At 31.6% G+C, this 24,588-nt stretch overlaps 10 protein-coding genes across 13 annotated transcripts; 4 read left to right on the plus strand and 6 right to left on the minus strand.

The window, feature by feature from the left end:
• Positions 1-104: 104 nt before the first annotated feature.
• On the minus strand, positions 105-2,515 carry LOC117211575 (Golgi pH regulator). Of its 3 annotated transcripts, none has more exons than XM_033455598.1 (8): positions 2,327-2,368; positions 1,716-1,879; positions 1,556-1,662; positions 1,075-1,485; positions 814-995; positions 564-749; positions 407-472; positions 105-334 (listed from the first exon to the last, which is right to left on the minus strand). In XM_033455598.1, the coding sequence occupies exons 1-8, from the start codon at positions 2,366-2,368 to the stop codon at positions 134-136; spliced, it is 1,359 nt and encodes a 452-aa protein (XP_033311489.1). In that variant the 3' UTR covers positions 105-133. The 3 variants fall into 3 exon arrangements, with proteins under 3 accessions (XP_033311489.1, XP_033311491.1, XP_033311490.1); XM_033455600.1 differs by having other exon boundaries at positions 128-334; positions 2,262-2,515; XM_033455599.1 differs by having other exon boundaries at positions 128-334; positions 2,287-2,514.
• Positions 2,516-2,810: 295 nt separating this feature from the next.
• On the minus strand, positions 2,811-7,463 carry LOC117211573 (kinesin-like protein Klp61F). The gene is made up of 16 exons (XM_033455592.1): positions 7,093-7,463; positions 6,842-6,989; positions 6,615-6,764; positions 6,307-6,467; positions 6,088-6,237; positions 5,761-5,997; positions 5,285-5,660; positions 4,932-5,203; positions 4,714-4,853; positions 4,529-4,647; positions 4,117-4,461; positions 3,831-4,058; positions 3,567-3,746; positions 3,275-3,497; positions 3,055-3,176; positions 2,811-2,981 (listed from the first exon to the last, which is right to left on the minus strand). The coding sequence occupies exons 1-16, from the start codon at positions 7,155-7,157 to the stop codon at positions 2,931-2,933; spliced, it is 2,967 nt and encodes a 988-aa protein (XP_033311483.1). The 5' UTR covers positions 7,158-7,463; the 3' UTR covers positions 2,811-2,930.
• Positions 7,464-8,690: 1,227 nt separating this feature from the next.
• LOC117211577 (probable oligoribonuclease) lies at positions 8,691-10,757 on the minus strand. 2 transcript variants are annotated; one of them, XM_033455602.1, is made up of 5 exons: positions 10,572-10,757; positions 10,100-10,162; positions 9,774-9,935; positions 9,463-9,683; positions 8,691-9,365 (listed from the first exon to the last, which is right to left on the minus strand). In XM_033455602.1, the coding sequence occupies exons 2-5, from the start codon at positions 10,142-10,144 to the stop codon at positions 9,233-9,235; spliced, it is 561 nt and encodes a 186-aa protein (XP_033311493.1). In that variant the 5' UTR covers positions 10,145-10,162; positions 10,572-10,757; the 3' UTR covers positions 8,691-9,232. The 2 variants fall into 2 exon arrangements, with proteins under 2 accessions (XP_033311493.1, XP_033311494.1); XM_033455603.1 differs by lacking the exon at positions 10,572-10,757 and having other exon boundaries at positions 10,100-10,309.
• Positions 10,758-11,383: 626 nt separating this feature from the next.
• On the minus strand, positions 11,384-11,935 carry LOC117211579 (histone H3). The gene has a single exon (XM_033455604.1). The coding sequence runs from the start codon at positions 11,880-11,882 to the stop codon at positions 11,472-11,474; it is 411 nt and encodes a 136-aa protein (XP_033311495.1). The 5' UTR covers positions 11,883-11,935; the 3' UTR covers positions 11,384-11,471.
• A 61-nt stretch (positions 11,936-11,996) lies between these two features.
• LOC117211580 (chymotrypsin-2-like) lies at positions 11,997-15,785 on the plus strand (the record flags this gene model as incomplete). Its single annotated transcript, XM_033455605.1, has 5 exons — positions 11,997-12,093; positions 14,552-14,638; positions 14,726-15,085; positions 15,190-15,419; positions 15,503-15,785. Coding segments are annotated over 5 exons (939 nt in total), but the record flags the coding sequence as incomplete, so codon positions are not given.
• On the minus strand, positions 12,856-14,140 carry LOC117211576 (histone H2B-like). The gene has a single exon (XM_033455601.1). It carries the CDS (start codon positions 13,768-13,770, stop codon positions 13,162-13,164), a length of 609 nt encoding a protein of 202 aa, XP_033311492.1. The 5' UTR covers positions 13,771-14,140; the 3' UTR covers positions 12,856-13,161.
• A 1,632-nt stretch (positions 15,786-17,417) lies between the features above and the next one.
• Positions 17,418-17,902, plus strand: LOC117211538 (histone H4). Its single transcript, XM_033455519.1, has one exon. It carries the CDS (start codon positions 17,533-17,535, stop codon positions 17,842-17,844), a length of 312 nt encoding a protein of 103 aa, XP_033311410.1. The 5' UTR covers positions 17,418-17,532; the 3' UTR covers positions 17,845-17,902.
• A 428-nt stretch (positions 17,903-18,330) lies between these two features.
• Positions 18,331-21,248, plus strand: LOC117211537 (histone H2A-like). The gene is made up of 2 exons (XM_033455518.1): positions 18,331-18,891; positions 20,344-21,248. Exon 2 carries the CDS (start codon positions 20,657-20,659, stop codon positions 21,032-21,034), a length of 378 nt encoding a protein of 125 aa, XP_033311409.1. The 5' UTR covers positions 18,331-18,891; positions 20,344-20,656; the 3' UTR covers positions 21,035-21,248.
• A 220-nt stretch (positions 21,249-21,468) lies between these two features.
• LOC117211539 (histone H2B-like) lies at positions 21,469-22,442 on the plus strand. The gene has a single exon (XM_033455520.1). It carries the CDS (start codon positions 21,713-21,715, stop codon positions 22,088-22,090), a length of 378 nt encoding a protein of 125 aa, XP_033311411.1. The 5' UTR covers positions 21,469-21,712; the 3' UTR covers positions 22,091-22,442.
• Positions 22,443-23,050: 608 nt separating this feature from the next.
• On the minus strand, positions 23,051-24,001 carry LOC117211541 (histone H1A, sperm-like). Its single transcript, XM_033455522.1, has one exon. The coding sequence runs from the start codon at positions 23,889-23,891 to the stop codon at positions 23,211-23,213; it is 681 nt and encodes a 226-aa protein (XP_033311413.1). The 5' UTR covers positions 23,892-24,001; the 3' UTR covers positions 23,051-23,210.
• Positions 24,002-24,588: the final 587 nt, after the last annotated feature.

Consider the following 24,588-nt stretch of genomic DNA (forward strand, 5'->3'; position numbering starts at 1 on the left):
TTCTACATGATGTTGTTTATTTCTTATTTCGTTAAACAAACTTATTTTGTTGCAAAAATGTAATCAAAGGAGCTGTAAACATGAAATTACAAAGAAATTTTTTATTTTCATCGTAAAAAGATGTTTTATTAAATTAAATACGTTCTGCAGGCGCTTGTTTATGAGCTAAATATAAAAATACTATTGATGATAATGCAGATACCAAAAATATAACGTCAAACCACCTATGATAAAAATTAAATTGCAATTCTCCTAAAACTTGAGTTATTATAATCCGATATTCCGCAGGCATATTCATTCGCATTAGAAGCACAGATGACACAAAATACATACCCTACAAAAAACACATAATTATATCATCAAAAAAGCAATAAACTTTTATCCATATCAAATAAAATAATCTTACCATTATTTGAGCAAGTATAAGTACGATAATATTCGATGATTTGCTGCTTGATATCGCGTAAAAAAACTGAAATAACAGAATAATCAGTATTTAATAGATATTTTCAAACTTCTAAATGTTTTCGAAATAATACAAAAAATATCTGCTTCAAACATACCTTCGTGAGTGTTAGTAATAAACCACGAATTGATGTTAATACAATACAACCAACAAGATAGAAGGAAATGTGTTGAGACCAAAATGTAACATCGATATCAAAACCAATCCAGTGTACTGCAATTTCAATTGCTCTAGTTACGGGATCTTTCTTGCCCACGCGATCAAAAACAATATTAATTGTTGACTAGAAGAAAACATAGACTTCAAATCTATAATTTTTTATACAATTCTATTGTATAGATGCTTACAATGAATATTTTCCAAGTACAATACACAGAGAAAAAGTACCCTAAAACATTAAAATATTTCCCCTGCCAAGTAGCAGCCCATTCTAAACGTTCTCTTGCATTTTGAATATCGTGTGCTTCTAAAAATAATTGCCGAGATAATTCTTCTAACGCTGTAACTTCAGTTTGTAACTGTTTAATACCTGCGATTATATTTCATGAGATGTACATGTAAACAAAACTATTTTATATCCTAATCATATCAAAGAATGTAATACATACTTTCCTGATTACTTTTAGTACCACTTAAAGGACCAAACATCCCCCAAAGTCGAGATCTAGCTTCAGTTTGCCCTACAACTTCTCCCTTCTTAGCTAATGCCATTCTCTTTTTCTTAGCTACGATCATATCCATTGTTTGTAATAATCGTTTTTCTATAGCCTGTACGTCAGCATATGTTACAGGTCTCATAAAATAGGCCATTGAAGTATATGGATAATTTACAGCACCAAATCCTGACAATAGTGCCATAACAGTGACACCAATAACTCCTATTCTACTAACACCTTGTTCAATGGATAATAGGCCTTTTTTTGGACTTAAGATTGGAAAGGGATTTCCCACTTTCCAAAACAAGTAAAGATAAAAGAGATATACAACAACTGTTAATGGCCTTATTAATTTCAGTCTTACTGTAAAAAAATGATCGTTTAATATATTCAATATTACATACTAATGTAAATATTTATAAAATACACTCACCAAATCTGATATTGCTAATGATGAAATATGCTATGTAAAATGGAATCAAAACAATTACCATAAATAGGAGCATATAAAGGCCAACATTCCAATGAAAATATCTAGAACTAAATATACATTATATTATTAATGCTCAATTTAAAAAAAATCATTTACTTACCTGGAGTCAAGAACTCCAATTATTTCAAAAATAATTAGTTCGAACATAGTACAAGATAGTGAAAATGTGGTGGAAAAAATTAGTTGTACTAATCTGTGATGAACTTCATAATCCCGAAATAATTTTTTTACAAAAAATACCCATCCTCCCAAGAAGAAAATAATCTGCAATATGCAATACAAATACATAAAAAGATAAAAATAAACTAATTAGGTCTGATAATACATAATCTGGCTAGATGAGATTAACAATACTTGTTATTTTAAAAATAGATTACACAATTTCAGAATGGCACATTTATTATAAAATTATTAACATTAATACAAACAATACATAGTACGTTATAAAAATTTAATAAAGCTAACACCCGACTATTACACAGAAAGTTTAAAATAATTTCACAAAATTTAATTTATTAATTTGCATTTCAATATCCATGAAACGTAAATATGTTTCGAAATTCGCATTATTAATAAAAATAATGTATAATAGAAAAACAAATATTACAGTTACAATCCTTTAATAAAAATATCAATCACTTATAACCTAACTCTGTAATATCTACGAGTACCGGCAAGAATCTATTTATATTAGTGGAAATAAATTTCCACCTGTGTGATTAGAATCACGAATGTATCTTCCAAGAAACCCATTTTTTAATATCACACACACTTCGCATTGCAAAGTATGAAATTGATCTCGTTGCTTGTCAGAATACGTCAATGAAATTGTCACTGCACATAACGTAGTAGTCGTTATTATAAGATTTGCCCCACTCCGCATCCATTAATACTTTACAAATTATGTTGTGATAAATGCATATTTATACATGTACAAACATCATTGAGAAAATTGGTTTCTGTAACATATTGAACTAAAAAATTTTATACTTGTTTTGATACAGTGCATTATATTTTATAAAGATTACTCTTTGGAAAACGGTATCAAACTAATAAAAATTATTATGAATTACTGCAGATACTACCTATGAATCCGTTCGTATAAACTAAAAGTAAATTCAATAAAATAAGGAAGAAATAAAGGTTTATAAAAAGATTTAATTAAATATTACGTTTACTATTTTAATATACATATGTTCAATTTTATTTTGTCGCATTGGTTATAAAGTATTTATGGTTATAAAATTTAAAAATTCATAATTAATAAATTTCCACATACTACATACGACGTTATAATTTCTTCGAAGGTTATTTCTCAGCTTGTATCTACAGCTTGTTTTGTAGATGTATTCAGTGGTATTACAGGCTAATGGAGATATATACAATAAGCAAAATATTTTATTAAATTTATATTAAAAGTACTGTATATCCAAACTTACCTCATTCTCTGTATCTTCAATATCTTTAAGTGTTTCTCTATACCTTTTAAGTAGTCGTTCATGTGGAGAGGTTTTAATAAGCTTTTTAGAATACTGAAAATCCTTCTTTGCAGGAGTTAAACCTATTTAATTTCAGTTAAACAAATAATTTTTCAAAATTATGGATATACATGCAATATATATAACAATAGTATAAATACTAGTGAATAATTGATCATACCTGTTGGATTATCGCGATATAAATCTTCTGTAAAGAATTTGTCAACTTGATCAAGTATTTCTTGCATTTCTAAAATACTTTTGCTATTCACATTTTCTGCATTAATATTTTCACTCTCAAGCTTTTTACTCATTTCTGTAAATACAGTCATAAATGCCATTTTACAATCATCAAAACATTTTATATGTTCATTGCTAGTGGTATAAACTTTCATATACATATCCTGAAAACCATAATATTAAAAATAAAATGAGAATTGAAATAACTTTAACAATTTTAGGTGCCAACTTACATTGATTGCTGACAAAATAAAGCTTTTATCTTTTGCCATCTTTTGCTGCATTTCCGTAATATTATTTTCCACGCAATTTTTAAAACTCATTAATGTATCACAATTCTTATTTATGTTCGATTGGAACTGATCTATTGATATTTTGCCTTGTGCTATAGCGCTTTCGTTCAACAATCGAGACTATCAAAAGAAATGAATATCAAATTACCTCGTAATATTGTACAATAGGGAATCTGCTTTCCTAAGAAATTCAGTATTTTTTACCTTATCTGTTCCTTCAACAACTACCTTTTTTACTATTTCTAGATCACTTCGAAATCTTTCTTGCAAATCATTTTGTTTTTCTGTCTTTATTTTGCAAGTATCTGAAGCTTGATTATTTATAGTTCTACAAGTTTCATCAATATTGTCTAATATATTGCATATTGAAAAATGATTCTCTTCCTGCTCCTTTTGTACCTCATTAAAACAACGTTGCAAATCGTCCATCATCTGCAAGTAGACAATATCAGGACTGCAACAATATAGTCCTTTTTTTAAAGTAACGTACCTTTGCAAAATTTGTCCGTTTCTCGATAATATCCTTTTGACCCTGTCGAATATTTTCAATATGTTCTCTAATTTCTAACATATCGTTATTTAAGCGAACCCGCTTTTCAGTTGAACATTTAGAAATTGATGTCATGGATTCTTTTGTAGATTCTATTAAGTTATCAATATTTTGAGAAATATCAGTGTTTAGCGCTTGCAAACCTTCAGCTAGTTTATTCTCCAGTAACTGATGAAATTTTTGTACAATATGGGAAGAAATATTATTTAACATACTAATTTTTATATTAGTCATAGCTGTAACATTTTCACTTTTATTTCCCAACCACTGTTGATGCCTTAAATACTAAAAAATAAATATTTTAATTTGATGAATTTCATAATAAAAATATTAATTGTATTTTGTTACATACAGAATCATCCATATTTTTCATCAACTCATTGATAATATTTTGTTTAAAATTAACAAGATCCTGGGACATAACTTGAATCGCCTTTCCAATGTCCTCGCTAACTGATACACTTTGCGCTTCTAAAGAAGCAAAATAGTAAGTATTTACTTACAAAATTCAATATTTCTACTGAATATTCTACTTACCAATATGATCCTTCATAGATGTAGAGAATTGCATTAAATTTTTGGTATGCGATGCAATATCAGCTTCAATTTTTTGGATTCGTTCTTTAATGTTGTTCTTAAACTGTTGTCCAAGAGATTTATTTTGCTGTCCTATTTGTCTATAAATATAAAATGTTAATTTTAAATTCACAAATATAATCTAAAATTTAGGATTTTATCTGAGAGAAAGTGCTTACAATTTACGAAAGATTTTATCATGAAGTTTATTTACATCTGAGGTGGCTGTATCAGCAACATCTAAAACTGTTTGTACTTGTGATAAAAGAATATTTTCAGTATTTGCATGTTTTTCAACAAGAAATTTTTGTTCCTCTTTTTCTCGTTCCGATATTGCCAAGCGTGTTGACGTTGACATTAAAGCATTTACTGTGCTTTTCAATTCATTTTTTGTACTTAATAGTTCATTTGCTTGTTTGGAAGTTATTGATTTTAATTCGTTAAATATTCGCTAAAATAATAATTTTGATTTTTGCATTGTGTAATACAATAAGAACATAATAGAAATTATAAAACTTTGGTCAACAATCACCTCTTTAGAGTTCATACATTCTTCAAGTGCTTTAATATGATTCAATTTTTCCTCTATTTCTTTGCTTTGAAATTCTATCAAAGATTGCATTTCATTGTAACTGTCCGGAGTTAGATAAATACCATTTCGTTCACGACATGCTATTAAATCTTTCTTTAATCTTTCAATTTCTTCAATATATTCTTGAAGTAATGCCTTCTTAGAAAATTTTTGATTAACTTCAGGTCGATTTGTGATATTTTTAGCACGATGTGCATAATCTAATGTTGACAAGGTTTCCTCAAGATTAATACTAGCAGGAGATATTGTAGCAATTATTGAAGTTCTTGTACGTCCACCTAATGATTCCTGGAGCAACCGTGTTAATTTAGATTCTCTGTACACAAAAGATAAACAAGAAAATTCAATATTTGAATGTATGTTATAAATTAACTATCAGAAATTATATTAATTTATTAATAATTACTTAATTTTACCTATAAGGTACATGTGGAGCTTTTTCTGCTAATGCTGTTATAACTCGACCTAAAGTTAATAAAGATTGATTGATATTGCCTGCTTCTCTTGCTCTTCGGTCAACAGCACCAGACCTTCCAACATTCTCACTACCAGCTAGATCAACTAAATTTAGTTTTCCTGTTTTCAATAACTCTTCACCCTCTATAGTATTCTCCCTTATATGAACAGTAATAGAAAATATTGTGTGGGAACGACTAAAACGCAAATAGTATTAATATTGAATTTCATGAAATAAAATAGACATAAATAGCTATTTAAAATATAAAAGCAGAATATTTTTTAACCTTGAATGATCATTCATCAGAGTAGCTGCAGTCTGTCGTTTTTCTGATCCTTTCTGAAGGATGTTAAATACTTCATTTTTAGTATGTATTGACATTTCTTCTAAACCATGTACTATTACAGCACCTTTTTTAGTTGGATCTTCATATATCCTTTTAAATCATTATACAGAATTTTGAGAAAATAGCAATACATGAACAAAGGGTATAAAAATCAAATACCTTATTTTAGCAGCATCCTCACTAGGAGATAATAAATCAAATATTTCCTCGTTGTATAATTCTAAATAGCTGACTCTTACTGAGTATTCCTGTACGCCTAATACGCGCAATTCATCAAATAAGTGACTTAAAGCTCGAGGTATGATTCCAGCAGTGGTATCCTGTAAATTTTATACATATATACATATATATATGTGTGTATTCATATATATCTTTATATATATATGCATACATTATAATATATAATATATTCTTTTATGTTGTCTATTTCAAGACTACTATTTGTAGAAAGAAAATGTTAAACCAACTGTTTGCCAATGTAATGATGGATCATTGTCAGTTCCTTCCATTGTGAAAGTCTTTCCAGTGCCAGTTTGTCCATATGCAAACACTGTGCAATTATATCCAGCCAAAACTTCTTCCAGCAAAGAACTGACAACTGCATTATATACTTGTATCTAAAAATTTATTAATAATTATTCATCTTTTTTAAAATGTTATCTATATAATATTAAATACTAATTGAAAGACGCACCTGCTTTGAATGAGGTCCAAATACTTTGTCAAACGTAAACTTTTTTGTAAATTTATCATGAGGTCTTTCCCGAATGACGACTTCTTTATTAGATGGTATATCAACAACTGTTGCCGATTTCCCGGCTTTCTCAGCATTATTTATTGGCCTACCATAAAACAAAGCAACATCAATATAAAATTACATTTAAAAACAAAGTTTTGTTTAAGTAACTTTAAGTTACTTTAAGTTTAAGTTTAATATGGAATTACCTGACACGGACAAAGACTTGTATATGCTGCTTTTTCTCTTTTTTCGCATTACGCGTGTCGTTCATTTTTGTGGAATAAATCTTCTTTACACTCTGATCGCTTTTAGTTATTTCACCTTAAACATTCGTCTCTTTTTTTCGTAGAATAAGTCGCTACCTTTCACATTGTATATAAACGCTTCCTTATATTATTAACCGTTGAACAATTTAAAATCTATGTTTTACAACAGTTCCAACAGAGGTCTCTTACATCGAACTGTACGTAAAATCACAAAAATTTATCCTCAGTTACTCTATAAATTACCAAAGCAAAACCAAGATATCACTCTACAATCTCCAAACAGAAAAGAAATTAAATAATTAACTAACTACACGGAAACAATAGTTATATTAATCTATTGTGTAATGATTACAAAAAAATCAAATATTTATAAATCTTTTTATGTAACTTTCAATATCAATAATAAAATTTTTACATATATTATAGAGACGAGGCAGTGAAGAAGTGAAATTCGAATATCACTAGTCGGCAGCCAATAATTGCAAGCGCGGCAACCAAATTTTGTTTCCGTTTACTGTCTCGTTTCGTTGGACAGACTATAGATAAATGTACAGTTACTGATATGCTTTGAAATACTTCGAATCCCTTCAAATACGTAATCAAAAAAAGGTATTGTATTAATTGCATATAATAAATAGAATTACGTAGAAGATCAGAATAATATGCAGAGTAAATTTATGAGAGTTGAAGCTTTAATTTAACTCTTGAACAGTCCAAGAACTCGCCTTATAGTTCGAGAAGTATCATTCTTTAATTATAAAGAAATTAATTTCACTGTTTTACGGTTAAATGGTTATAATTTTTCCTAGATTCATCAATGGAGCGATTTTTAAAATTGCTATGAAACCAAAAAGGAGAGAGAATATTTAGATAAAACTAATCTCAAATAATCCCTTATATTCTAAACTTTCATTTGAGCCCTCAAAATTTAACACATTCTGTCTAGGAGTCGAAGAATTTGGATTTTTTAATTTTGTCATTTGTCGATTGAACAGAATTAGATGTTACATATGTACAGTTCAGACGCAAATATCTTAAGAATAAATTATGGGGACGGTATGGTTATTAAGGTTGTTAAATTTGTTTTCTCGCGCTCTACAAAGTTACAAAAAATGAACATGTAGTTCTACTTAAAAAAGATGACGATCTTGAAATCTTGTAAAAAAAATGTTCATCGTTGAACGTGGCCTTCGAAATACTGTAATTTCTGATAACTTCTTAAAAAATCGTGTTCAGGGTGCTTCCTTTTTTGACAGTACTAACAAATCGTGGATTACGTATAATTATGAATTACAAATTGAAGTTCAAACATCTATCACAGTAGAGAAACTCAATTCTTCTTATCAATTTATTTAAAATCATTCATGATATCGTAAATTTTGTAGCAATAAATTTATTTATATTTATACCGGGGGCTATAAATAAATGGCTTAGAAACATAAATTAATTAAAAAATGTCTATGAATGAAATTTATATGTATGAATTCGTTCGTATGCTTACTTTTGGATTTTTTCAAAAAGACTAAGGTTTTTTGGTATTAACTTTTCCATATCTATTTATTTATGTTCTAAAAATATTTACCATGTTTTAAAGTGAAAATAATTCAAATTATCCAGATTATAAGGCATGGACTCTGTGTTTTATTTAAAACTTGTGTAAGTGCATTAATTTTACGAATTTGACAAAATCTTTCTACAAAAGAAATTGATTATTTTTAAAATTATAGATTAGAATATTTACTTAATAGTTTGATTGAATTACATAGAATATATAAGCATAATCCTAAAATTGTATCACAAATTTCTTTCGGTTGCATCTACATGGATCAGAACTGTTTGTGAATTGTTTGCATATACTACTGTAAATATAATATTTCATAAATTAAGATATTTTGCTATACTAGTGCCTTCTTCCTAAACTTTTTCCAATAATTTGCCTTTTCACTTCCTCTCTTTATATAAGAGGTCTATATAAAAACATTTGTAATAAAACATGGCTATTTGTAAAGATGACTATGTCAATCTTTAAGAAAGCAAACACATTTGAAGGATTGTAACCCATAGAATATGAACGTGGGTGCTATGCCATAAAAGCTGTAAATATATTCGTTTTATAATATTTTAGTTCATTTATACTTTCTTTGATATCAGATAAAGCTCTGTGACAATGTTTCTTTTCTGGCATATTTTTATAAATTGTTGGATTCCATCTCCTAAAATAAATTATGCATTATTTTTAAAAATAATATAAATTAAATATAATCTATAATAGCTATTACTAGAGTATACAGATAATTTAAATGCAAATACCTGACTAGTTCTTTAATCACACTGCAATCAATAATTCTATAATGTAAGTAATCATTGACTAATGGCATAAATTTTAATAAGAATAAACGATCCATGTAAACTGTATTACCAGCTAGGGGACAACTTTTACTTGGAATGTAGTTTTTTAACAAATTAAGTAACATTTGTTCTGCATCCTTTAAACTATATTTGCTACATTTAGATTTTGCTATCAAGCCAGTCTGGAAAAATATAGTTCTTATGATAAATATAAGTTATAAATGCATGTTCAAAGTTCAAATAATTACTATAGTAAAAGATAGTTGATTCACCTTTGTATGCCAGTTATTGCACCATTCATTCATATTTTCTAACACTACATCTGGTTGATTAATTACAACATCAAATTCTTCACTTATAATGTTCAAATCTTTGTCAGTTATCAAACAAGCAACTTCCAAAATTGTATCCTTTTCTATATCAAGTCCAGTTAACTAAAAAGGAGTTTAGTATAATATTTTTATACGTTTAAGTTTATGATTACAGTGATTGTATATTCAGAAAAACTAAAGCAATCAAATATGTATACAAATCCTTATGAGTGTATACTATAACTTAACCTAGAAAAAATTTAGTAAAATTTAAATAAAATATTTACTTCTGTGTCTATCCATACGATGCAATCACGATTATCATATGCCATATTTTCGCTTGATGAGATCTAAAATATAACATCCGTTTTATAACTATTCTCGGAAAAGGATTTAAAAGATAATTTATCTTCCTCTTTTATCATTATGTTGAAATGTATTCTTTTAAAGAAAATTTTAATATAGATAAACTGATTTGCATAAATTGATTTGCAATTTTGATATATATTACAGGCATCGTTACATAATAATTGATATTTTATAATTATCAAAACAACGTATTTCTCGTATGAAAAAACGTGAAACATAAACTCGAAACATAACCTAATCCCAAATTAAATGTCTATACTAGTATAATTACATAATTGATTATATAGAATATAACTATAATATACTATAATATAACTATTACAATAAAAACTTATATTTTACTTTAATTAAATACTTTAGTAAAAATAAGTTCAGTTATAATGCACTTACTGAACGTAAAACTTAATGCTATGTAATGTACTGCATGTTAAAACCTTATAGAAACTAGAATGACTCTTTCCTATGCCTACGCATTCCTTTCCCTTTTGTACAGCATACAGTATCAATTATATATCAAATTATTTTTAACTCATTACTTATCAGGAGTTCATATGCCAATTTTCATCTCTTTAACTTTAACATCTTGTGGAATATGGGTATCTTTAAAAAAAATGTTTTCTACCATTTTAGACTCCGTATTTCCAAAAATTATTTCTTATTTCATGTCTACGTCATAAAAGGAATATGTATATACTATACTGTCAAAATTTCACGTTTCTAGATACAACGGTTTTTAAAAATATTGAGGATTTGTTCATATTTTTGTTCTTTTACAGAACATAATAAAATTTCAAATATATATATAGACGTCGTCTATAGACGACATTCGCCCGATGACCTATGTGTACGAGCGTCGCATAAAGACGACGTCCGTGGGATACCACTTAACCATGAGCCCCGCGCAACGACGTTTTCCGTCGCAGTGCTCCGTTCAGTACCGCTATTCCGGCGGCACGATGGCCCGTACAGCGGTGTCATTCCGACGGAGCATACTGCCGTAGCGAAAGGGTTAATGACAGGCTACTTACTCAAAACGATACCTTTTATGTACACGAAATGAACCTGTACATGAAAATTAACAAGAAGTTAGAATTCAAATTAAACTTTGTTGTAGAATGTCCCTTTTTTAAATTTAAGCTGTAGTTCCACCTATTATGAATTACAATCAAAAGAATATACGAATAAAATATACACGAATAATGTAACGTATGGAATATCGAACTGTTCTTTCGAGAAAAGTATTGTTGGCCCTGAAAAGGGCCGTTCTTATTTTTGCTACTAAAAAAACATTTAAGCTCGTTCTCCACGAATTCTACGTGCCAACTGGATATCTTTTGGCATGATAGTAACCCTCTTAGCGTGAATAGCACAAAGATTCGTGTCTTCAAAGAGCCCAACTAGGTAGGCCTCGCTTGCTTCTTGAAGCGCCATAACTGCTGAACTTTGGAAACGAAGGTCAGTTTTAAAGTCCTGTGCAATTTCACGAACAAGCCGTTGGAAAGGCAATTTACGGATCAAAAGCTCAGTACTCTTTTGGTATCTTCGAATTTCACGAAGAGCAACAGTTCCGGGACGATAACGATGAGGTTTCTTCACTCCTCCAGTTGCAGGTGCACTTTTACGCGCAGCCTTTGTCGCCAATTGCTTTCGGGGCGCTTTACCACCAGTCGATTTACGAGCAGTCTGCTTAGTACGAGCCATTATACTCTAATATTACACTATGCGAGCAGAAGACAATATACAAATAGAGTTTCCCAGCTCCGACGACTTGGAGTTTATATATCTCACGAGGCAAGAGCTGTGAGCGTCTGATTGGTTCATTGCGATCGAGAAGGGGCAGTCAATCCAGGGAAGTTATTTTGGATTGGCCAGCTCGATAATAGTGGGGGATCAGTGTTTATCATATACAGAGGTATTTAATAACTTTTTAATTAAAAGAGTAATTATCGCTACAATTACAATCCAAAAGAGGCACCATAAAACCAGCTATGTTCCCCTTCCGCTCAATAAAACTACAATCTAACTGCCAGTTAATCTTAAAATTCTTATTCACCAAGCTTGTATCTATGTATATTGTACATGCCTTATCTGCTTACCAAAGCAGAACATGGTACGATTTCGGAGGTTAAGTTATAAATTGAGATTAATTTTGTATAATCAATCCTTTTTAGGACCATCACTATTTTTAAATGTATGGTAATTCTCCGTTTATGCAATAAGACAACAGTCTACTATGTTTAAAATTAAAATAAATATTAATAACTAAATATTAATTCCTCGTTATTGTCTGTCGTTAGATAAGGCCGATGATATATTCTTATAACAAACAGGTGGTTAGTACAATGTAGTTAATAAGATATACATGTTTAAGTTCCTGAATTATATTTCAGATATATGTATTTGAAGACAAATGGAGCCATACAAAAATGGGCACATGAGAACCTAAAATTTTGATGGGAGTTGTATATAAAGAAGTTTTCAACCTTTCTTAGTACTATGTACTACATATATATTCTTTTATAAGTCCGTAATAACGATTTTTTCCACTTGTAATTCTTTTAGTATTCTAGGCTTCTAATATGAATAGATATTTATATTTATATTACACTTCGTTCTCCTTGTTTCCCAATTTGTTAAAATAGTAATTGATATTTGCAGTTTTGCTATTTCTAAATGAGGTAATCATATATCGTTTATTGCGTGATATAAATACAATGTTACAACTCCAAGTCTATGATACTAATCGGCGCCGTTATTCTATAGTTTATGATCTTGCTACATACACGTATCTTGATTGGATAATACAGAATTAATAGATAGTATTGCGAATGATGTTTATTTAATTTTTACTCAGATTACAATTCTAATCGATTAGAAGAATTAAAAAGGAAAACAAGCAAAAGTTCCAATGAAAAAAAGACATTGGTGGCCCTGAGAAGGGCCGAGCTTTTTAAGTTTGTGAAAGAAGGTGTTTTTTTGTTTATTTGGTATTTGTATACTTAGAAATTGCCTTTGTACCTTCGTTAATTGCATGCTTAGCAAGTTCTCCAGGCAATAAAAGCTTGACGGCGGTTTGTATCTCTCTCGATGTAATAGTATTTCGCTTGTTGTACTCGGACAAACGAGATGATTCGACAGCAATTTTCTCGAATATATCCTGCAGAAAACTATTCATAACACTCATGGCATTGCTCGAAATACCTGTATCTGGATGAACTTGTTTAAGTACTTTATAGATATAAATCCCATAATTCTCCTTCCTCTTTTTCTTTTTCTTTCGATCCGGTTTGTTTATATTAATACTTTCCTGTTTCTTTTCTTGTTTTTCCATTATTTTTGCAATACCTTTGAGAACCATTATTAAATACTTATATTCTTTACAATATAAACACACAGAACATCTATACTTGTTAAAATATAAGCACACAAAATATCTATACTCGTCAAAATATAAACAATCTATACTATCTGTATTAATTGAAGAATAAACACTCAGACTATTTATATTCGTCGAAATACAAACATATACAATGTTGTCTCGTGCTCGTCTCACGTTTCTATTCGGTTCTTCTGCTTTTATAGAAAACATCGTTCAATTCTCATTGGTTGAAAATGTAACGCGTTCATTAATCGTTCCAATGTTCCTGAAATGTTTCCAATGTTTCGTTTAAATTTAAACAGTACCCAGCAGAGACGTTAAAGTAATCTGGTTTTACTTTTCCATGCCTTTCGAAATGCTTTCTTAACTACTAATCGGTGGCAACTTTATCTGTCGAAAAAAGCAAACTTGACGAGGGAGATACACTTCCAAAAAATTTCAAATATCTTTCTCCTCGCTTCACGAAGTCAATTTCAACTCTCGGTGGTGATAACGGCGACAGGCAATTAACGAAGCAAAGACACAGTTAACCAATGCGACACTATCCTTCTGCATACCATGATACGAAATCAGTTTCTTTCGTACGATAAAAATTTCTCTCTCTCTCTCTCTCCCTCTCCCTCTCCCTCTCTCTCTCTCTCTCTCTCTTTCTCTGCATAGCTGTTGCGCCGCATAAAAAACGACACAATCGTTTTTGTCTTTGTCAGAAACAAACAACAAAAATCGTGAACGTAATGGGGACAGAATCCCAACTGTTAGATGCCTCGAAGGGTCGATTTCGAAAGACATTGTCGTTTTCCAGTCAGATTTTTGACGCTTCTTAATTGCCTTTGCTTCTAGTACTTTTCCAATAAAAATACTAACATCATTTTTAAGGAAGCGCAGACAAAGAGCAGGTATATAAAGAAAAATCTATCAATGGATTTTACACAGTTCATCATGATTTCGATAAGTGTTAAGTCTTTATACATTTTCATTTTCCTTACTTTAGCTGTAAACCGCAATGTCTTCTGCATCTCCCGCAGCGCGTTCGAAATCAATCAATGGGATACAAACTTGATACCCGATTCTTCGTATGGTAAGTAGATATATTGATATAAGTAGATATTTTATATAGTTAATTTATTAAATTGTGTTTGATAATAAAAAACAAAATGAAAAAAAAAAGAAGAAGGGGTGGATGAATTAGACTCGACCAGAATCGTCGGTGGACAATTCGCAGTGCCAAATCAATTTCCATTTATGGCCGTGGTGCATCGATTGCTGGGCAATGGAATGACCTCGCAGTGCGGTGGAACGATTATTTCCTCAAGATGGGTGTTAACAGCAGGTCATTGCGTAGTATCTGGACCTAAACAATTTCTTGTTGTTTTTGGTATTTGCAACAAAACCGGGATAGAGTATAATTCCTATAACGGGCCTGGTGTAGCGATGTTAACGAACAAAGCTATACTTCACCCGAATTATCAAACAACCTTGAATGATATCGCACTACTGTACATGCCACGCAATATTCCATTCAGAGGTAAGATTCTCATCGAACAAAGAAGAAACGTGCCCAACAAGCAGATTCGTATGTAAAAATATATTATGTCTATATTATTATTAAGTCATTTTTTTAATTTTTAGCAAGCATTCAACCTATTAAGCTCGCAGGTTATAACTACGTGAAAAAATCATTCACTGGCAGAACAGGTGCGGTCATCGGATGGGGAAAAGACGGATCTTCCGGAGCTGGAACGAAAAGACTAAAGTACGCGTTTCTACCAATTATTTCGAATAAAGAATGCTCCACGTATTGGGCTGTAACGGAGAAACACGTATGCACGTCAGCCTCATACCATCAAGACGCATGTCAGGTAAATAATCTTGTCATTTCCTCTTTTTTCGCAATTTTTTTGCTTAAAAATGCGGAACTTTATTGGTTTTACTGGAAATGCAGGGTGATAGCGGTGGCCCGTTGATCGTATTCAAAAATAATGTCCCTCTTCAAATCGGAATCGTTAGCTATGGAGACGGATATTGTCCCAGTAATAAACCTGGCGTGTTCACCCGAGTTGTTACATTCATCGATTGGATTCAACAAGTTACCAAACTTCGCTTTTAAAAAATCTTGTACTTATCATATTAGCGGTTTTACAAGAATAGTGGTGGATATTGTCATCTATCTGTTAACGATATTTTTATATATTTTGTGTATTATAAATAAAATTGGGTTATAGACAATTTTAGCCATTTGCAGTTTATAGCTACGTTTACGATGCTATCGAAATTTCCGGATCTTAACACGATTCAAAGGAAACCGATTACCAGATTCTTAAATTCACTAATAGCCGACATGAGTTGCCTCAAACGCAATAGACGCATTGTAAACCTTGTAAACGTTCCTACCTCATTTCGTAAAAAATCGGGCTTTTGAAAAAGAATATCTAACAGCAAGAAGATTTACACCTACATTTTCGACAACGAATGCGATGAGTCTCGCGAAGTATTGTCTTGTGAAGTACATACCGTCTCATAGAGTATTACCTTCAGAGATATTGTTTGAGAAGTATTTTTTTTTTTACTAACAAATATTGCTTTGAGAAGTATTAATCTGTGTGCGACGAGTTGTGTTTAATCCATATAATCAGAAAATCACTGTATCTCACCTTATCAATTATATTTAGTTTAATCGTTTCACTTTTTGATTTCTAATAGTTGACTTGTAATAGTCTTTCGAAAATATCTCGAAACAAAAAACGTGTATAAATTAGAAATTAATATGTTTCCAATCTTTTTGTACCTATAAATATCTTTTGATTTAGTGTATGTATGTAAGTTGGAAGCAACGCAAATTCAAATATCTAAAGGCGGACTAGTGGACGGTGTGCCGGCGGGTCTTTTGTTCTCAGAAAATATGCAAGGGATACACCTGGGCAGCTGCAAAACGGAGGGGAGATCCCTTTGCTGACTTGACTGCCCATGTGATATGTAGTTGGTGGGGTAGGGTCTCAACAGCATAGCTCCGGAGATTCTAAAGTACATATGTAGCATACGTTACATGTATACATATACATATGCCGACCAACCGACGAAGAATGCAGCTACATTTGGAAGATAGATATTCGTTTTCAGAGCAAAGGGCCTTGAATAAAACTGCTGCAAGATTTAAGATATTTTTAAGGACGTTCTGCTTTCTCTTGATCTTGTGATTTCCCTTTTCAGTTCAAATCTAATGAATTATAGTGATATTTTAATAGTTTTTTCGCAATCAACAATTAAAATCTCCTATGGTAATTCATTATCGGACGCTTCTCTTAAAAATTTCATTAAAAATTGAAAGGAAGCAACGAAGATTATGCAGTAACATTTATTCCGTGTTTCAATGTACAATGTACATGTACTTTATAATCGATAGAATGTATGCAGTAATATCGTATTATTAATTTTGTTATCGTAGTATTAATCGTTTAAGGTATGCATTAGGCAATGAGAGGGAAATTGATTCTATATTAAGTTTCTTTGGATATATGTATGGTTCTATATAGCCAAAGTTTAACCAGACTTTCTAGTAACACATAAAACATCATTTTTTTAATCCGAAATATATGTATAAGTATGTCGGTATGGCAAATTATTTATAATAAGTTAATACTTATTATAGATAAGTAAATATTACTTAATTTAAATAATTAATTGAATCTAGCGATGGTTCGTTATATGAGTAAAGAACCTTCTACGATGCTGCGCTTTTGAATATGCACTGTAGATGTTCGAAGGTACTGATATATATAATCTCTGCTTGAAACGTCGCGATATCTGATTGGCTGGTATGAAAGTGGTGGGGAATATAGCTGTTCGAATGTATAAAAGCGCTGGCACTCGATGCGACACCAGAGACGAATTTAGTAACCTTAGTGGTAACGTTAATATTGAAAGTGCTATTTGTCAGAACAAAATCTTTCACTAGCAACCAGTAAATTTTTCGATATGACTGGTCGTGGAAAGGGAGGAAAGGGATTGGGAAAGGGAGGAGCGAAGCGTCATAGAAAGGTACTTCGTGATAACATCCAAGGTATCACGAAACCAGCAATTCGTCGCTTGGCTCGTCGTGGTGGTGTTAAACGCATATCTGGCTTGATTTACGAGGAAACTCGTGGTGTCTTAAAAGTCTTCCTAGAAAACGTCATTCGTGATGCGGTTACATACACCGAGCACGCTAAACGGAAGACTGTAACGGCTATGGATGTCGTATACGCTCTGAAGAGACAAGGACGTACTCTTTATGGTTTTGGAGGTTAAAATGCAAAATTATTGTTCTGACATGCAATCAGCAAAACGGCCCTTTTCAGGGCCACAATTTTTTCCTAACATAAGAACACTCGTTGTACTTCATTTAGAATGTTTCCTGATACATATTTTTCAAATAAAATTGTCTTATGTATTTATAATTCCTGATTAATTTTGTTCATATGTTCAAATAATTTATGGAGTAATTCATTTATGAAGTAATTCGATACAATCTGTTTGTAGGTATCACTTTTATTATTACTATGAGATCATTATTCCTTTAGAGAGAACTACTGGCGCTGAAAAGAGCCGTTTGTGTTTGAAAAGTTAATTATGCTTTTCCTTTGGTAAAAGTTCGACTTGAATATCTGGCAGTATGTCTCACAGCGTTATTATTATTACAGAAAGCGATTTGTTGAGTTTTTTGTTATTACAAATATGTAGCTAGTTACAAATGATATGTATGTGTAATTTTTGTTTTCTTATTGTCGCGAGCAACATCAGCCAACTCCGTAAGAATCGTGCTTTGAATAGAAAGGACTATTTGGTTACAACAACAAGTTTGGTTAGGTCAGTGCGCAATCGAATTACAGCTTATTACCACGTGTATTTTTTATTACCAATTCGACTCGTTGGACTGACTATAGATGAAACAAATATGGCGTCCGAATAAAATCATACAATATGCATAAATTTCTCGGTACAAATATCGGTATAATTAAGGTTTGTCCTTGACAGCGAAACGAAAAGAACTGATCAGCAGTTCTTTAGCGAACAGCGAAGCTAGGGGAAACAAAGCATTTACAATGTAATTACATCCATTCACCAGAAAGTCTAGCGCAAATCAACATCATTAAAACGACTGTGGGTTGGCGGGTACCATAATTATCTTTTCAAGGTCTCAAAGTCAAGAAAAAATGACGAAACAAACTGTGAACAACCTCCAGGCAAGCTAAAAGACAGAATAGAGAACCCTACTCCATAAGAGTGAACAGAAGATCTATATTACTAAAAGATCCAGACAAAATAGTAACCATACAAGTCCAAGGCCCAGAAACTGTGAGTATGGTGCTAACTCTCACACTAAACATACCAAACTTTAATCCATTCAAATTACTTAGAAACTGCTTCAACACTGAACACAATCCATCCCCAAAAAGCACACCTCCTTTCCTCATAAACTCAAACAAAACAAAAAACATAGAAACATACATAGATAATACAAACACAAAACACACATCATGTAAACCACCCTGATCCATTATTCTACATACACTCACAAAAAGATCTCCATAACACATATGATGATGGCTTGTGAATCAAATGTTTTTTAAACTAGACTAAAATAACCTTTAGAAACACTCAGCAACATGACATTTTGTACCAAAAACAATATCCAATTCCATAATTACTCTTTACACACGAAAAGGCCATAACAATGTCCTTAAAAGGACTTCCTAAAATAGATCACCATGATATAATGACAGAACTCAAAAGCCATAATCTAAAGCCAACATCCTGTACCCAAATACAAAATGACCAATTCTCAAGCTACCCAATATACAAAATCATGTTCACTCCAGGAACCAACGTATTAGAAGTCAGGAAATTAGGAATCATATTTCACTCATGTATGCATTGGGAAAAATATGACTCCAAAAAACCTTTCAAACAATACTTATACTACTAAGCACATGGACAAGTCAAATTACAATAAAAACCCCAATAGAAACCTTTGCAATAGACACAGAATAAGCACATATTTCATTAATTTGCAAAATATTGACTGCAAGATAGAAAAACTGAAGAAAACAAGCTACATAACGCATACAATAAATCCACTTTCAAAACCAAAATATACACGTACACAATAACTTCTGATCATTCTCCGCACCAACTTATCAAGTCCAGAAATAGACAATAAGATTCCCAAAACACAAACTAGCCAGAAACATTCTCACCCCACAAATCAAAACAAGCAAAGTAGCACCACCAAATCTAAATCCTCAGCATAACAGATAACTCTCTAGAGAATATATAACGCACTACACAATAACTACTTTTCAATACCTTCTCTAGAAACCGAGGCTGAATCAGTCTTTTCAAAGAAGAAGAAAGCTGAATTATTAGCCCCCACCTTCCACAATATACCAAGTATTCCCACACCAACTACTAGCAACACAAATAGTAACTCAAATTCAAAATGCAACACACCCTGTCAATTACAACTATATAATCCCAGTAATAGTTAAAAGATACATGAATATAAACACATAAAACACATAAAAGGATTAATACGCAGGACATTAAACAATAATCACAACAATCCACTAATAAACAAAATAGTACGATACGACATAAACGAAATTCCATTAAGAAATAGAAAAACTAACAAAAATTATCCAGAACCTTAGCCCCATTACAATAACCATTATGCTTATGGGTTTTGAAACTTTTATCCTATCACTACTGAAGTGAATGTACCTAATGTACCTAACCAATAAATTACAGGTTTAGAGCGGACATTAAGGCACATAACAGCCTCAGGTACCACATAAAAGCCACACGGTAAAAAATAAAAAAAATTTTTTTGATGTTAAAAGAAAATGATTTTGAATTGTCAGATGGCAGTAGAAGCGCATTAAATATAGGGAGGGGTTAAAAAGCCGAGTGTTTCTCAGGTGCTGCATTCTGATTGGTGCGCTGCTGTTGGCCCGGCTCGTAATAAATATGATGAACCGGCTTGTGCAGTTCATTCACAGTAATACTTCGAACGAGGAAGGTTCTATTCAATCGTTCGTCTTCATCCTAGTATAAAACTAAAATGTCCAGTCGTGGAAAAGGAGTGAAACCAAAGGCGAAGGGAAAGTCATCCCGTTCGTTGAAAGCGGGACTCCAATTTCCTGTTAGTCGTATCCATAGACTTCTGAGGAAAGGTAATTACGCCGAACGCGTGGGATCTGGTGCTCCTGTCTACCTGGCTGCAGTTATGGAATATTTGGCTGCCGAAGTTCTGGAATTGACTGGAAATGCAGCACGAGACAATAAAAAGTCCAGAATCATACCCAGACACGTTCAACTCGCCATCCGTAATGACGAGGAATTAAACAAATTACTATGTGGAGTCACCATCAGTCAAGGAGGTGTTTTGCCAAATATTCAAGCGGCACTTTTGCCAAGAAAAACAGAGAAGAAGGCATAAACAACAATACATCCACAAAATGGTCCTTTTGAGGGCCGCAAATTATCTTCAAGACGAAGGATCTTTTCGGATTTTGCTTTGTTCTTTTAATCCTTCGGATTTACACAATTGCCACAATAATCATCGACAACCCACGTTACTAAATTTTGTAAAATGATTAAAATAAGAAAATTATTAGGGTCATAAAATATTTGGACATTTTTCTGTAGCTGTATATAGCGTATTATTTTAGAATATCTTATATATATAAGTACTACAGATTGAATCTTTGGTAAGTTTGTCTGATAGACCAATGGATGTCTTTCATGTCCATCGTAAAATGAAACGGACAGCTGTGTTTCATCTGGTACACGAAAGGCCCCAAAGAGTGCTAAAAATTATAATAAAGAACATGAGTACTATGGGCCGTACTACAGGCCCTCATAATCGTATTGGAAAACTGTTCGTATTATTACCAGAAAAATATTTCATCATTGTTTTACATATTATTATTACGTTATATCATTATATTTACTATTTATTACCCGTACAATCATTTATGATCAATGTGATAAGAAACTTGTAAAAAATGCAGATGAAGTTGACGGTGATTTGGATTTGGAACTTTTTGACAAACTTATTATACAAGTTCGAAATGAATCCATTAATAATAGTATAATAAATAAACGTAAATCAATAATGCCGCCAAAAACTGGTGGGAAGGCAGTGAAGAAGGCTGGTAAAGCCCAGAAAAGTATTAATAAAGCTAACAAGATGAGACGTAGGAGGAAGGAAAGCTACGTTATTTACTATTTTATTATTTATAAAGTTTTGAAACAAGTGCATCCAGGTACTGGTATTTCTAGTAATGCCATGAGTATCGTGAACAGTTTTACAAATAATGTTTTTGAACGCATTGCAGCAGAAGCATCTCGCTTGGCGCACTACAATAAACGATCGACAATTACTTCTCGCAAAATTCAAACAGAAGTACGTTTGCTTCTTCCTGGAGTGTTGGCTAAGCATGCGGTTAGTGAAGGAACTAACGCCGTTACGAAATACACCAGCTTAAAATAAACAAATGATTACTTCAACTACTGGCCCTTTTTAGGACCACAAATGTTTAACTTATCGTGAGAACTTATCCTTTTCTATATTTTCCGTTCATATGTATTTTTACCATTTTATAACCCACTCACAAATTATTATTGGATTCATTCAGAAAATGAGCCTTAATGAAGAAATCTTTTAAGAAATTTAGTTCGAAGGTATGTACAGGATACACGTATGTATATATACCAGTTTTAATATTAATTAAAATAAATTCCTAATGTTTTATATGCGAAAAATGTATATACATCAAGTAACATGTTAAAGTCGCATAATTGTACACAAAGATAATTTATGACTTTTTGATTAGTGATTAGTGATTAGGTTTTGATTAGTGATAGCAATAGAGATTAATGATATTTCATTTAAATGAAATTGAAAATATTAACCATTTCAAGTAGTTTAATAAATTAGAAAATGGAAAGTCAATATCAAAAATGTTTACACGGTCCTGGCCAAGATTTTATATCCTTATGTTAATTATATTTCGATCTTGAAATATCGTAAACTAGTATTATAGAGAGGTCTAAGAAATAGCAAGTGTTTCTTTTCTCCATTGATAATACCCGATACGAAATATCGAATTTCTAAAACGAATTGTAAATGAAATAAACATGTTGGTCGTCGTTCTACAAAGCTACTTACAAGAATTATTGGAATTAATGACACAACGCGACATTATTTTTAGAAATTTCGAAAATGTAAATAATAATTTTAAGTAATAATTATATAATAGTAAGTAATAATTTTTGTACTTAAAATTATAATTTTCAAATTAAAATCATAGTTCTTCAGGAATTTGTAATTAAAATTCGAGTTGATTTAATATCAACGTCAAATAATACAAATTTTTGAATTTATATTATTTATATTATTTCGAATTTATCGAGAATATGTAATATGAGGATAGATTTGGGCAACTTAAAATTGATGACTAGGTTAGGTTTTTTTATTATCGTGTAAAAAAATAAAAAAGATGAAAACGAATACTGTTGAAGTTGTTTTAAGAGTTGTTCCTTATCAAATATGAATTTGTGGCCCTTAGAAGGGCCATTTATTTTTAGAATAAAATTTGAAAATTAAGCAATTATTTTTTTGCTGCTGATTTCACCGTTCTGGAAGCCGCAGCTTTCTTTGGTTTTGGGGTTCTTGTCTTAGCTGCTGGTGCTTTAGTTGTCTTTTTACTCTTTGATATAGCTTTAGATTCAGTTACAGATTTAACTTTTTCAACTTTCTCAGGTTTCTGAGCTGCTTTGACAGTAGATTTCTTCACAGCTGTCGATTTCTTAGCATCTTCGGTTTTCTTTGGGGGATTCGATTTCTTCGGCGACACAGGTTTTCGGATCGGTGACGTTTTCTTCTCTACAGATTTCTTGGGTTTGTTCAGTTTCGATACTTTGACAGTTCGATGTATCTTCTTCGACTCGGAGCTCTTAATTGTAGACAGTTTAAATGATCCAGAAGCACCTTTACCTTTTGTCTGAACAACAGCGCCAGAGGTAACGGCTGACTTCAAATATCTTTTAATAAATGGTGCCAATTTCTCTCCATCAACCTTGTATGTCGATGCAATATATTTCTTAATTGCTTGAAGAGATGATCCCTTACGATCCTTTAGTTCCTTAATGGCAGCGTTTACCATTTCAGAAGTTGGTGGATGCGAAGATTTTGGCCGCTGCGATTTTGTAGACTTCGGCTTCGCTGCCTTCTTCATTGAACTGGTGTTTTCCACACTCTCCACAGAGCTATTCCCAGCTTTATCCTCCATTTTTCAATTATAGATACAAATAATCTCCTTGAGAAACGAAATGAAACGTTTCTCAGCAACAGATACTGAGCACAGTTAATACGTATACCGACAATGCCTACTGACGCGTACTACCCCTGTATACGTTTGTGACTGCCGACCATAGAGAGTAGCCTACTGAATATGTTGAGCGTTGAGTTTCTCGAAAAACGGTGAAGCGGTAAATAATCGGTTGAATTAATGCATGATTATTTAAAATAATGCATCGATCGAGGTACAATAAATGCATGAGTAAATTGCCACGTGTATCAGGTCTTATTCAACGGCTTTTATTTTTTGCTAAATATTATTTACTTTCATACACAGCCTGATTTTCGAACGAGTGTCTCTTCACGGCGTCAGGATAGCTTGTGGAAAAACAGTAAAAATCCTTTGATTATTGCAAAATTATCCGGTAATTTTCATTGTTAATCATTCTAATGGAACCAACGCTGCTGATTATCAAACATTTTCCGCGAAAATTCGATTAATAGTTGTGAAATTACAAGTTTAAAATAGACACTACCGAAATGCATAGTCTTCAAGAGAATGGACGACGAAGCCTGTCTTGATGTTTTATAACTCAATGATCTATGGTATAAAATTGATGTAATTTTAGATGAATCGTACATTGATAACATAGAATAATGATAAAATGGTAAAAATTTATAAGAAAATT

Source organism: Bombus bifarius, unplaced genomic scaffold (assembly GCF_011952205.1).
Source record: "Bombus bifarius isolate JDL3187 unplaced genomic scaffold, Bbif_JDL3187 scf7180000008239, whole genome shotgun sequence".
Taxonomy (NCBI): domain Eukaryota; kingdom Metazoa; phylum Arthropoda; class Insecta; order Hymenoptera; family Apidae; genus Bombus; species Bombus bifarius.

What these genes read in the sequence shown, in the direction of transcription:
- LOC117211539 (XM_033455520.1), top strand. Translation starts at nt 21,713, where the DNA reads ATGCCGCCAAAAACTGGTGGGAAGGCAGTGAAGAAGGCTGGTAAAGCC.
- LOC117211541 (XM_033455522.1), bottom strand. Translation starts at nt 23,891, where the DNA reads ATGGAGGATAAAGCTGGGAATAGCTCTGTGGAGAGTGTGGAAAACACC.
- LOC117211537 (XM_033455518.1), top strand. Translation starts at nt 20,657, where the DNA reads ATGTCCAGTCGTGGAAAAGGAGTGAAACCAAAGGCGAAGGGAAAGTCA.
- LOC117211575 (XM_033455598.1), bottom strand. Translation starts at nt 2,368, where the DNA reads ATGGGTTTCTTGGAAGATACATTCGTGATTCTAATCACACAG. An exon ending in CATTAGCAATATCAGATTTG is followed by an intron (nt 1,486 to 1,555) that starts GTGAGTGTATTT and finishes ATTTTTTTACAG; the next exon opens with TAAGACTGAAATTAATAAGG. An exon ending in TATTACTAACACTCACGAAG is followed by an intron (nt 473 to 563) that starts GTATGTTTGAAG and finishes CTGTTATTTCAG; the next exon opens with TTTTTTTACGCGATATCAAG.
- LOC117211573 (XM_033455592.1), bottom strand. Translation starts at nt 7,157, where the DNA reads ATGAACGACACGCGTAATGCGAAAAAAGAGAAAAAGCAGCATATACAA. An exon ending in GAGGATGCTGCTAAAATAAG is followed by an intron (nt 6,238 to 6,306) that starts GTATTTGATTTT and finishes ATGATTTAAAAG; the next exon opens with GATATATGAAGATCCAACTA. An exon ending in GCTCCACATGTACCTTATAG is followed by an intron (nt 5,661 to 5,760) that starts GTAAAATTAAGT and finishes TTTTGTGTACAG; the next exon opens with AGAATCTAAATTAACACGGT.
- LOC117211577 (XM_033455602.1), bottom strand. Translation starts at nt 10,144, where the DNA reads ATGGCATATGATAATCGTGATTGCATCGTATGGATAGACACAGAA. An exon ending in GCAATAACTGGCATACAAAG is followed by an intron (nt 9,684 to 9,773) that starts GTGAATCAACTA and finishes ATATTTTTCCAG; the next exon opens with ACTGGCTTGATAGCAAAATC. An exon ending in GTGATTAAAGAACTAGTCAG is followed by an intron (nt 9,366 to 9,462) that starts GTATTTGCATTT and finishes AATTTATTTTAG; the next exon opens with GAGATGGAATCCAACAATTT.
- LOC117211538 (XM_033455519.1), top strand. Translation starts at nt 17,533, where the DNA reads ATGACTGGTCGTGGAAAGGGAGGAAAGGGATTGGGAAAGGGAGGAGCG.
- LOC117211579 (XM_033455604.1), bottom strand. Translation starts at nt 11,882, where the DNA reads ATGGCTCGTACTAAGCAGACTGCTCGTAAATCGACTGGTGGTAAAGCG.
- LOC117211576 (XM_033455601.1), bottom strand. Translation starts at nt 13,770, where the DNA reads ATGTTTTCTATAAAAGCAGAAGAACCGAATAGAAACGTGAGACGAGCA.